This window comes from Vanellus vanellus (assembly GCF_965231255.1).
Source record: "Vanellus vanellus genome assembly, chromosome: 3".
NCBI lineage: Eukaryota > Metazoa > Chordata > Aves > Charadriiformes > Charadriidae > Vanellus > Vanellus vanellus.
The window spans coordinates 87,659,404-87,671,777 of record NC_138907.1 but is presented as its reverse complement, the minus strand read 5'-3'; the positions used below and the strand labels follow the sequence as shown (position 1 = coordinate 87,671,777).

The window sequence follows — 12,374 nt, the reverse complement described above, 5'->3', positions numbered from 1 at the left end:
CTTTATTTTGGCCTTGATGAAAAATATTATAAACTAAACCCTTCCATCTGAGAAGGACAATAACCAGCATGACTCAATGGCAAAAATCACTTGCTGCCAGAAAAACAACAGAGAAACACCTGAAAGAACATCTTTCCTCAAGTTAAGTTTTTCCAGAAATGCTCACTTTGACGTCTGTGTATTTTCTCCTGAAATATCCCATTATTCAATGAAGACGAAATAATTAAGTAATCCCTGTAAATTACAGCTCATCTTTAATAAAATCATTACAGTCTACATTCTAATATGATGCTAGCAAAGCATCCCAGGCAAAGCTGGACAGTGGAGGGCTAATTGAAATCTAATTCACAGAAACAATGATACAGGGTAGACTTGTCAAAAGTGCAAATTAAAACAAAAAAAAACAACAAAACCAAAGCCCTCACTCAGTTGTACGTGCCAAGACACTATGCACAGGATTTTCAAAATGAGAAGTCATGGGAGGAAGGGAAGGCAATATGTAAAATCATAAATGAATTACAGTCCAGAAATTCCAGTCTAAATCCACATGCAACAAATTCTATATATTATAGTTGCAATTCACACAATCTAAGGGTTAGAAATACTGTGTACATACGTGGCATCCAGTTCATGTGTACAATTTACTACACCTAATGCACTACGCAAGTCCAGTGGATGTAGGTACAGTATTTCATGACAGTCTTTTGAACGGGACCAAGAAAGACCTTTCCGGTATGACAAACCTGGAATGACATTTGAACACACATCCTTTTATGTCCTCATTCTTTTATATGAAAGATGTCACTAATACAGTTGGTATTAAGATGCGATATAGTTTTTTTTCCTGATGCTGTCTGATTTTGGCAAGTCTTTGAATATGCTGCAAGTTCTATAATGTAAAACCAAATCATAGCTATCTTCAGCTGAACATAGCTGAAGAACACAGCTGAAATAAGACAAACATAGACCAGTGTGTATAAAGGAGGTTGGTGAGAGGAAAAAAAAAAAACAACAAAAAACCTTGAACCTGTGAGGCAGGCTACACCCTGAGAAAGTTATAGGTATGTCCTTTTAAAGCTTTGTCTTAAGGCTGCTATTTTAGCTATTTTTAAAACTGGATGCAACATGCTCATTTCTCTCAAGCCAATTAAAACATTCCTTTCAAAGTATCCTGAAGGTAAGCAAAGCTTGTAACAAATACTCATTAGCTATTTAAGTTATGTTGCCACTTTTACAAAAAAATGGAGAACAAATCTTAAGAGCAACACTTTTCACTGCTGCTGGTCCTTTAAGAAAGCTGAGTTAGGGGTCATCACCTCATTAAGACATGAAAACGCTGATGAATGAGGAAGGTAAAGGTGTCTCCTGAAAGCAAAGACAGAGCCCAGTAAAGAATTCAAATCCCATGTGTTAATTAAATCATCACAGTATGTCATTCCTCCAGCACAAACTTCACAGGACAACAATGGCAGATATTCCTCCAACACCAATAGGTGCAAAAGAAATGCAAAATACGGGATAACTGTATGTGCTGGAAACCTCCCACTTAGATTCACCTGTGTTTGCAGTCATCTAAATACAAAAGAACCTTAATATCCTGGGAACTATTTACTCAGTACACACATCAACTCATTTAAGTAGCATAAATGACAAACATTCAAAACTACAACTGAAGCCTTCGTCCCACCTCCCAGAAAGCATTGAGGATGTTTTTGTTTTCATTTACTTTCCAAGTGTTGTGACACCTTGAGTTAGTTTGTTATCAAAATCATGTCTTCTTGGAACCCTTAACTTAATGTTTCCAAGCTTCTTTCTGCAACCACGAGGAACAGGGTTTTTTTTGTTTTGCTTTGTGTTTTTGAGAGGTTCTTAGCATCACTCCAGGCCAGAAGCTATGGCTTCCAAGAGAAGCACCAAAATACTAAACTCTCTTCAAAAAAAAAAAAAAAAAAAAAAAAAAAAAAAAAGAAAAAAAAATGGGCAAAGCTACATTAATTTCTACTTTCTATGACAGCAGATGGCTGTTTATTTAACAAGACTGCCTACTTCTGCTGGTTTCTAAACTGCTCAGTGACTAAGAACAGCTGATGAATAATTTAACATAACACCAATAACAACAATTAATAGTTTGGGTAGGTCCTTTACCTTAAGACTAGCAAGGGGAGCAATGGAGACTGGGCTGCTGAACAGGGTGCCTCCAACGATTCCCATCAATAGACCATTCAGTCTACATGGCTCAACCGTGCCTCTGCCAATCTGATCTCTGCCAGACTGTCAATCAAGAGATGGGCTCTCATTCTAATGAGCTAACTAACTTAATTTCAGTTCTGGATCAGAGAACGAATACAAGATAATGAGCTTCCCTCTTGTTTCTAAAAGCCAGGCAGTAACTTCTGACTGCGGATAAAGTAGATTTCTGCTTCAGAAAAGCTACTGTTGTACATATAATGGAATGTCAGAAGAATAGAAGGTATCTGAAAGGGCTAACACACTGGGCCTCATAGTCAGCAGAGGAAGAGAAAGATGGACTTAAATGCTTCTATGTATTACTGGCTCAATGTCGTCAAAAACATAGTATTATTGTGGGTTTACATGTATTGGCAAAATTGGTAAAACGCTTAAGAACTTTGTACTTTTAAACCAAGCGCATTTTCAGTCAAAGCTCACCTGTTTTAGCAAGGCTTTTAAAGAGATCTGACAACGCCCGTTGCTTTTGCATTTGAATATGCTTTGCCTCTGACTTCTGCTTCTCCTTATCTGCTGTCTGATCAAATGTTAAATTTTGCAGTTCAACTACAGAAACAATGATACCACCTGTACAGAAGACAGCAGAGAAAGGTAAGAGATGTGAAAATTTAATGTACACAAAGGAGCCACGGGAAGATAGGCTGAGACGGGAACTATACATCTACAGTTTTTCCTGATTTGTTCCATTTATGTTACAGACGTCAATTATGGTATGGAAATCACAATAATACTTAACCTGTGAACTGGTCAAGATTTTCCACCAGACTTAAGAATGAATTATTTTCTGTAACTGTTGTACACATTTTCTTCATTTTTTTAGTAAGCTTAGGCAGACGATACTGAAGAGATTCTGTTTGAAATGTAATGCCATCATGACATTCTTCTGGGAGTGCCCTCTGAGAAAAAAAAATGAAAGAGTCAATTATACACACATACTCAAAGCTGTCTTATTTGACCATTAAGAGTAAATTGCTGCAAAAACAAGGGCTAAATTCTGCATTCATCTGAAACAACGAAACATGCCCACATGATCCTTCGAACAGTTCAGCACCAAGACTTGAGGAAAATCACAATACCCGCCTGTCAGGCACCCATTAGTTTTGAAAACAGCCAAACAAATGGAAGATGCTATGATCCTACTCTCTTAGGTGTTTGTCATTACCTCTTTCATAAAGGTTATCACTGCTTCAGGTCAGCTTCCTTAGCCTTCCAAGCTCAAAGACACAGGACAAGAGCAAGATCACCCACCCTCCTGGTTTGAAGAAACTGAACAAAGCCTTGGAAGCTGAGAGTAACCAACCATTTCCCACTCACCCCCAAATTCTGATGAGTTACAATTGTCTTCTTACATCTTATTAATAAAACTAATGGAATCTGTTTCAGAAAGAAAATTAGTTGACTTCCTCTCTGAGCTGCACAGCTTAATTAGAGACATGTTAAACTGTGGCACTGTGGAGCACGATTTATCACATATCAGTTAGCTGAAGGCAAATGTTTGCAGTACACAAGCTGTCAGCCAACAGCAAAAGTATGACAATGTAGTGCATTCCCCTATCAGGATTCAAGCACAAAGTAATTTTATATTTAATCACAGCTTATATACACACAAATCTTACACCTACATGATCATTTGCCTGGATCCCTGTTTAGAAAAAAAAAAGGGTAATAATAATTTCAATTCCCAGTCCATATTACTGCACTAGTAGGGAAGTAACAAATTGCTGCAAACAATATGCAAGCAACTTGGAGATGAAATGTGTAACTGCTATCATCTCTACATTAGAGTATAGATATTGTGCCAAATCAGTACAGAACATGCTTATCTTTCCATGCTGCATTTCCACCCATCTGCAGTGTTTCATAACACTGAATGCAACTAAGACCAAAAAGTCGATTCAACAGATTTGACACTTATGTAAGATTTGTCTGCATAAATCAGTGAAAAGCAACACACAGATGAGAATAGAGAAAATATCCTTCTCACACTTAGAATAAAGAATAGTCACCTTGGCAGCATCTGTTCTAGCAGACAAAATTTTTCTTAATGTGTTGTTTAGCCTCTGAACTTTGGTCTCTTTGTTCTCAGATTCTTCCTGCTTTTGCAAGCAGTCCAGCTGCTCTTCCTTACCAATTTCCACCAAGGCAGGCTGACACGGTTCATCCAGAACAACTTCAAACTTCTTCATGAATTTAAAGAGTGTCCTAATTACCAAAAGAAAACAAAAATATTACTGTGTTTTATAATCCTGGAAATTTCTCAGCTGCTGGAAATAAATGCTTCCACTGTGTTATGAGCAGAAGAAACATTCTTGCATTCAAATTTAACATCACAGAGAAATTATCTAGAAGGAAGCTTCCAAATACAGAGCTTATTTCCAAGCTCTGAGTTACCTGCGTATTTTTTCAACTGATTGTTTTATAGCCCAGAAGCTGACATCATTCCACTTTGAAATTTTCACAAATTCCTAGTGGGAAAACAAACAATCAATGGGATTACTCATGTAAATGCAATGAAATATTTGCATATAAAATATGATTTTTAAAGCTGATCACCTATGATGACCTGGGGGTCTTAAAATGCAAGACATTTCAGTAAGTGGGCAAATTATTGCATAGGCTTCTTACTCTATTAATATATGTGTTTACGCTAAAACTACTGCATAGCCAAATGTTGTGAAACCCAAAGGGGCTTCACTACTGGGTAGAAACCTCCATGGCTAAATGGGACTGATGAAACATTAAAGACTTCAACCAACCCTCACCTCAGAAATAAAGTTTTGCCAAAGAAAACATGAAGTATAGTGGGGATTTCAGTGGCCAACAGAGCTATTACATACAAATTCAAATAATATCTGCTCCGCTGTTCCTTTGATTAGATCAGTACATTTTCTGAGCAAAGTTTCCTTTACCTTAAGTTCCTTTTCTATAGGTTGACGAAGTTCAGTAATTCTGGCCTCAACACACTCTGAAAACTGCTTATAATAATGGTATAGATTCCATAGGATGCTGCACAGCACGTCTAGAAGGGACAGACAAAAACAAGCTTCTTTTAAAACAGTATAAAGAGGAGAAATACATCCGGGGGGGGGGATTGTAATAATGAAGCTTAGCAACACCAAAAGGTGGGGTAAACTGATCAACAGTATCCTTCATGAAAATGGGAAAAAAAGCAGTATAGGCTTGTGTTGTATTTGAGCTTAGTGATCTGTTTGGAAAGTCTCGAATACCTGATGGTCAGGTTTCTGTAAAGAAGACTCAACACACGTAATGCTAACAACTTACCCTTTTCTGCTACTTGAGGCATCAACAAGACATGGCAGTGGAAAACCAGTAGTGCTTGAAGTCGTGCATGAAACTGTCCCAGCGTGGATCCTTCAATGAAAGCTTGTAGTGTGCTGACCAGTGTTTTCAGATCCATTTGCTCAGTTTCTGAACATTGCACCCGAAATTGAGAAGGAAAGGGGGAGAAAACAAAACAAAAAAAAACAACATGAAAATTGTTGTCTGTTCTTTGTAAACTTCCAACTAAATATCAGGTCTCTATTAGGAAAGGTTCAAAACAAAATAGGAAAGAGGCATCAGGGGAAGAATTCTAATTTAATAACAACTAAAACCAACAGACAACACACTGGAAGGAAGGAGAGGGTACAAGAGAGGTAGCAGTAAGATAGCGACTGAGGAGCCCAGCTACACGTTCAATTTCAGAATGCATCAAGTATTTAAAGAATGTGTGCTATTCTCTATGAGTGAATGGCTGCTTTGGTCACGATGGGCCATACTGTAAATTAGTCACTGCCAGTTCCTTAACTTCTCAAAATCATCAAGACAGAAACAGATCTTAGAAGAATCGGGTAGAGAATAACATCTTCAGAGCATTACCTATGGAAGAAGACATGCTGCCCACTTGGAGATGTAATAACCCAAGGATCTGAAGCTTGTCAAGTAAGTGCATTAATTAGTCATGAGGCAAAGAACGCTGCCTCATGCCAGAGGATGCTACTTTCATCTTTACAATTTCATTAAATTTCAGGGAGGCAAGGGATTTAGACGATATTCTTACCCCTATTTTATGTAACATGAACACTTAAAGAAAGATTTGTTAAGAACAATATATGCCAAAACATACTTACTGTAAGAATTCTTTAGGCTTTATACAGAATGTTAAAAGCAGTTCAGCTGGGATATGAATTATGCTTTGTGCAGTTAAAAAAAAAATGAGGTGCCTTTTCCAGCTGCAGATGGAGGCCTCCTACCCTCCAAAATCTGTTTGAAATGCTTATATGAGCATGACATACAGTCACCATAGTTCTACTTTCTTTTTGATGCTTTTCACAGACATCTTTTCTTTATACGACCTACAGTGTTAGCCCTGAGAGACACAGGTAGTTCCAGAAATTAATACCAAGTGAAGTTCACTCTATATGGAAGACTCTATATACAGTCATAGAATTTCTTGTAGGGCAAGGGCTAAAGAACTGCACCTGAAAGTGCACTGTCAAACTCTGGCATTTAGGGACCTTAATTATGCATCTTTAGTAATTTCTGGAACTGCATCACACATTCATATAAGAACAGCACTTACCTCCTGTGTTTGCCTCTGTCTGTTCTTGAACATACTTCTCAATCATCTGATAGATTGAGAACCAGTGCTTTGTGGATTTCTCTACGTGCTGTTTCATAATATTGTCCAAACTTACTGACCAGCAACTGGAAACCACAAGGAAGGGGAGAGAAGAAAAAAATAAAGCAAAAATATTATGTGTAGTTTGGGCTCTAAAACAACACCAACTTTACTTTTCTGTTTCTACTAAATGGAAAGAAAGTTTCACAGGATGGAATAATCTGCACATATGCTTAATATATGCAATCAACTCCTGAGGATCACTGTTTTGCCACTATTATTAAATATGACAGAAGAAATGCAGGAACTAGGGACTGTCAAACAAAACTAGTCAGAGCCAGGTTCAAAAGTTTCTTTTCATGATTCTACGATTCATAAAACTTAAGACAGACTTGTGGAAGTCCTGATCGTAGCATACTGTGGATATAAAAAATTTACATGGTCTTAAACAGGAGACTAGACAATAATTTTTAAGGCAAATTTAACAGGGGTTGTTAAATAGACAAAACACTGCAGCCTCAGTATACCCTAGGATGAGAACAGAACACTGCACTGGGAAAATATTAGGACGAAGTACTGTAGTTATCTGTCCTGCTTCTGCTCCCCCTGGGGCATATACATGGGGTCACCATGGGCTGCACATGCTCATTCTGAGCCAGTACACCTGCCAGTTTGGGTCGTCCCCCTTCCCCCCCACATTGTTACTAGGACAGCCACACACATACACACAGAAGCATGTTCTACAATTAAACCAACTCTGCATCGGAATGTGTCTTCATATGAAGACAGAAGCTTTCAGTATCTAAGAAAAAATAGTAGGGAAGGACAGTTCTTACTTCAACTCCAATCTACGCCACTGAATAATCAGTTGTGTGACCAAATCAAGGTGTTTCCGCAAGGACAAAGCTCGACTAGCATTTTCCTCCCAGTCCTGGGGGGTGAAAAAAAAAAAGTTCCCATTTATACAAAGCCAGAAATGAAGTCTTCAGATGGCAAAATTCATGCAGTACTCAGATTACGTTCCTATACCTTAAACTTGGCATGGAGCAAGCTCGCATCCCCAAATCCTGGCAAGCAAACATCTTTCAATTGTTTTTATCATGTTACCAATATAAATAAGGAAGCATAAAAGATAAAATAAAAGTTTCTTTAGCTTTTTTCTTACCTGTGCCTTTGCAAGAAGGATTTCCAAGCCATTCAGGAACTTTGAGAGAGGACTAGAGAGTGGGAAACTCCGGATTCTGTCCATCACAACTAACAGCTGCAGAATAAGGAACAAGCATTCAACCTATAGTAGCTGATGTTCAACAGAAGCAGTCATAAACTTAAGCTAATTTGTATTAGCATGACCCTCCTCCACAAGAGATAAGAATTTTGTTTTTATTATTTTAAACTGCTTCCTTGTTTTAGTATAAGCTCACTAGTAGTTCAGTGAAGGCCAGTGCACTAGGGGAAAGGAGCATAAATGATCTAATGCAAAGAGGTCAATCGATTCTGAGTTTCTGCATTACTCTAAGAAATATAACCTGAGGGTCATGCAGCCCCATGAGCAGGACCAAAGATATCCATTTTAAAGCACTATGAAAGAAAGCATTTTGGAAAAATACAGGAGCCTGAATAGCAAAAGACTTCAAGATCCTTTGAGGTATGGCAGGTTGAAGATTGCTTAAAGCTGTAGGCAATGAATACCACTTAACATTTCATAACTAAAATAGAACAGCTAATAATACCTAATGCTTCTTAAGAAGAAACAGGCGTGACTTCAAAACATAAGTAATACAGACAACAATTAGGCAAGTGTATGTGTGCGCATGTCTATGCATATCTATACGCATATTTACATACAAATGCAATTCTAAACCACTCCAGTTTTCCCCAAACATTTGTTGAGGTGTCCTTACCTGCACAAGTACCGGATGCTCTGGCCATTCCTGCAGTAGCCCATTTACTTCTTTAGCAAAATTATCAAGTACAGGTTGGCACTGTCGGACTTGCTGAATATTAGGATGCTGGTAGAAGTCATATGGACCATCTTGCTGCAGCATGAGATCTGAAGTTAATTCCTCAAAAAAGGTATTGTGAAGAAGAGTGCTAACTAGAAGTTGGCTTCCCAAAAGACTATCATTCATTTCAGCACCTAAGAAGCAAAAAGGAGAAGACATCACATATGCTATTAATTCTTTTTTCACTTGAACAGAAAACGTTCTTCCCCTCCAGCCCCGTATCATAAACCTTAGCATGTCATATATTACAAGGATATCAGAATATGACACGTGTAAGCAATGAGATGAGAGTATGGAAGAAAAGAAACATACTGAAATATTTTTCTATTTTGCTAGCAATCTTACCAATTAAAGGATAGAATTGTGACACCAGACATGCACCAGTCTGATAGCAGGAAATAAATGTACTGAAATAATGTTTGGCTTGATGAGAAGGCAGACTCTGTTGATACCACAGGGATCGAGCAAAGTTTAAGCACAACTGTTGATGAACCATCATTACTGTTTGCATAGAGCTCTGTGACAAAAGGGCTCTATCAACTTCCAACTGGTCTTCCAATGCATCTTCAGTTTCCATTTTTTCTTCGAGGCTTGGCTGAGCTGTGATATCTTCAAAGTCCTGCAATTTACATGATAACCGAAGGTCAATTATAATTTCTTCTTTTAATGCCTCCCCTCCCAACCTCCCTTTTTTGCGCTTTGTGGCATTGCGACAACATGCTAGTGATTTGGAGCTGGCACTGTACAGGTACACTGCCTACCTCACAGCTCAGATGTCAGTCTGAAACAAAACACAGGTTAATAGAACAATTAAGGACATAACCACAGCAGGCAGGAGGGCAGTACAGTGAGCTCAGAGCCGCTGCTAACTAAACCTCTTTCAGAAAAGCAGCAGCAGTCACATCTGCTTGTAAACCACCTCAATACTGTTCGGTGGCTTGAAGATCTGAACTGTTACATCCCAACAAAACACACCAACACACATAACTGTCTCATGCATTTCTGTACTGCACAACGTTGCCTGGTGAAGACACACTTAAAAAATTGTTCAGTAATGCAAGCCAGTTAAATTTGAGAAAATCTCACAGCTACATTTAATCAAGATTACATTTTTTCAGAAGTCATTAAACCGCAGCAGACCTTATTTGATAAATGAATCAAACTCCAGAATTTACAACAAATAGCTAATGATATTGTCATTCAGTAACTTGGAATTATTCAGCTGAACCACAGGACAGCTCAAGTCCAGAAGTTAATTCCAAAAACTGTCTACAAGCAGAAGGGAAAACAAAGTAAGAGCAATTAATACCTTTCTATCAAAATCTACTGCACATTTTTCTTTTGTCTGAAAGAAAACCTGCTTCATTCCTCATCTCCTTTTACTTATAGCACATATTTTCAGGAGCTATTTCAGACATAATTTTTGTCAATTACAGTTGCTACCTTTTCGTGAAGGGGAAATCTCCTCCTAAATTCTTCTTCCTCCTCCTCCTCCTCACTCCGTCCTTTCCCATGACTTTTACTCCTGTATCTGTACAGACTGTGTTCCATTGCCTCCTGCTCTTGGGCACGGCGTTCCTGTTCATCCCATTCATTTATAATTGCCTGAGGAAACACAAAGCAGCATGCTTTTACAGAAGTTAATGTTTATAATCACCTCATATTTCATCACAGGGGCAGCATCTATCTCGTTTGGCTCTTTCCTCTGCTACAGCCTACAACAGCATAAATCAAAGCCATGTAACCTGAAGGAAGATTTGTAAATTGCCCTTCTCAACAAACCACTGAGGAAAAAGCACAGAAAACAGTATGCAACAGAGCGCTTGGCCAAATTCTAGTTTCCTTCCTTAAACCATTTTACAAAGAAACTCTCTACAAAGTTTGCTTTTGTTTTTTTTTTTTTTTGTGTGGTTTTGGGTTTTGCTGTTTTTTTAATAAATAAAATCTTTTCTAACTATCACAGGCTATGATTTTATGCCTTCATAAATCCTAACAAGTTAATCCAATATTTTGGACTATGGTAAAATTATCTTTTATCAATTCAATGGAAAAAAAAAAAAAGAAGATAATTTTAAGAACATGATACTGACAATTATCAAGGTCGAATCATAGACTGGCTTGAGCTGGAAAGGACCTCTAAAGATGATCTAGTCCAATCCCCCAGCCATTTGCAGGGACATTTTCCACTAGATCAGGCTACTCAAAGCCCCATCCAACCTGGGCTGGAACACTTCTAGGGATGAGACATCCACAACTTCTCCAGGCAACCTGTTTCAGTGTCTCACCGCCCTCATTGTAAAATGTTTCTCCTTTATCTCCCAACTAAATGTACCCTCTTTCAGTTTAAAACTGTTGTGCCTTGTCTTATCACTACAAGCTTCGGTAAAAAGTCTCTTTCCACCCTTCTTATAAGCCCCCTTTATATACTGAGAAGCCACATTAAGGTCTCCCCGGACCCTCCTCTTCTCCAGGCTGAACACCCCAACTCTGTCAGCCTTTCTTCACAGGAGGGGTGTTCCAGCTCCCTGATAATTTTTGTGGCCCTCTTGTAGACCCAATTTAACAGATCCATGTCTTTCTTATACAGGGGACAAGGCAGTTTAGTGCAAGAACCCTGGCCATTGGTATTCAGCTCCTACCTGACATAGGTGTCTAAAAAGCTGCAGAGATTTCTTGTCCATCTCTCCTCTGGATAGTACATGGCATCGAAGGTGCAACAAAGCATTCATTAAGAGCTGTTCCAGAGTTGGGCAAGGCTGCTCTACTCCCTCAGATTCTACTTCAGAGTGCTTCAGAGAAAACTTTTTAAGTCCATGAAGGACCTCAACTGAATTCACCGAGCATAAAATTTCTGCACGAGCAAAGTAAGTGGGGAAGGCGTGGCCAACAGAAGGAAATGTCAACAAAGAAGTGAGGAGGTTGGTCAGATCAGTTGGACGCACAAAACTTTTGACCACTGCATAAGCTTCAGAAGCCACCAATCGCATGCCATGTTGCAACTGTAAGATGGCAGCTTGCAGTGGAATGATGGCATCAGGGAATACAGCATACTCCTCTGCCAGGTGTTTTCTAAATTGATGGTGTGATTGTTGCCAAGATGCTTCTTCATTTAACAGGTTTTGTATTGCCTGGAGTGATTTAGGTCTTTCCCCACGCAGGAACTGCAGAAGGCGGGCTAAAAGATCTTGGACTGAAGAAACCTGTGCTATGCTGTTGATGTACTGGTGAGCCTCCTGGTATAAGCAATCATAGAGTGGAGTTGGAGGCCTGAAGGCCTTTTTTCTGGAAAGACTGCTTATTTGCTCCTTCAACCTTTGTATTCTTTCATGCAACAGTCTGTTGAGAAATAACATTGACCAGTTTAGACATATAAACATATTTCATACAAACATGTTTGTATATATCTAACATAGCAGTTAGATACATAAAAAGATTCATCAGAAATATTCTGCTAGTTTGTGTGAAACAGCAAATAAGGAAAAAACAAGAAGTGACACCCATAA

General features: G+C 38.6%; 1 protein-coding gene across 1 annotated transcript in view; it reads right to left on the bottom strand.

The window, feature by feature from the left end:
• MDN1 (midasin AAA ATPase 1) overlaps positions 1-12,374 on the bottom strand; it is a gene marked incomplete at its 5' end in the record, with an annotated part of 107,633 nt that overhangs the window by 24,501 nt on the left and 70,758 nt on the right. Inside the window, 14 exons of the mRNA XM_082480739.1 lie at positions 617-743; positions 2,668-2,814; positions 2,984-3,143; positions 4,254-4,449; positions 4,639-4,712; positions 5,157-5,266; positions 5,530-5,676; positions 6,830-6,954; positions 7,705-7,799; positions 8,034-8,129; positions 8,770-9,005; positions 9,217-9,490; positions 10,315-10,476; positions 11,511-12,207. Coding sequence (XP_082336865.1) covers positions 617-743; positions 2,668-2,814; positions 2,984-3,143; positions 4,254-4,449; positions 4,639-4,712; positions 5,157-5,266; positions 5,530-5,676; positions 6,830-6,954; positions 7,705-7,799; positions 8,034-8,129; positions 8,770-9,005; positions 9,217-9,490; positions 10,315-10,476; positions 11,511-12,207 — 2,646 coding nt within the window. The remainder of the gene's footprint in view (positions 1-616; positions 744-2,667; positions 2,815-2,983; positions 3,144-4,253; positions 4,450-4,638; positions 4,713-5,156; positions 5,267-5,529; positions 5,677-6,829; positions 6,955-7,704; positions 7,800-8,033; positions 8,130-8,769; positions 9,006-9,216; positions 9,491-10,314; positions 10,477-11,510; positions 12,208-12,374) is intronic.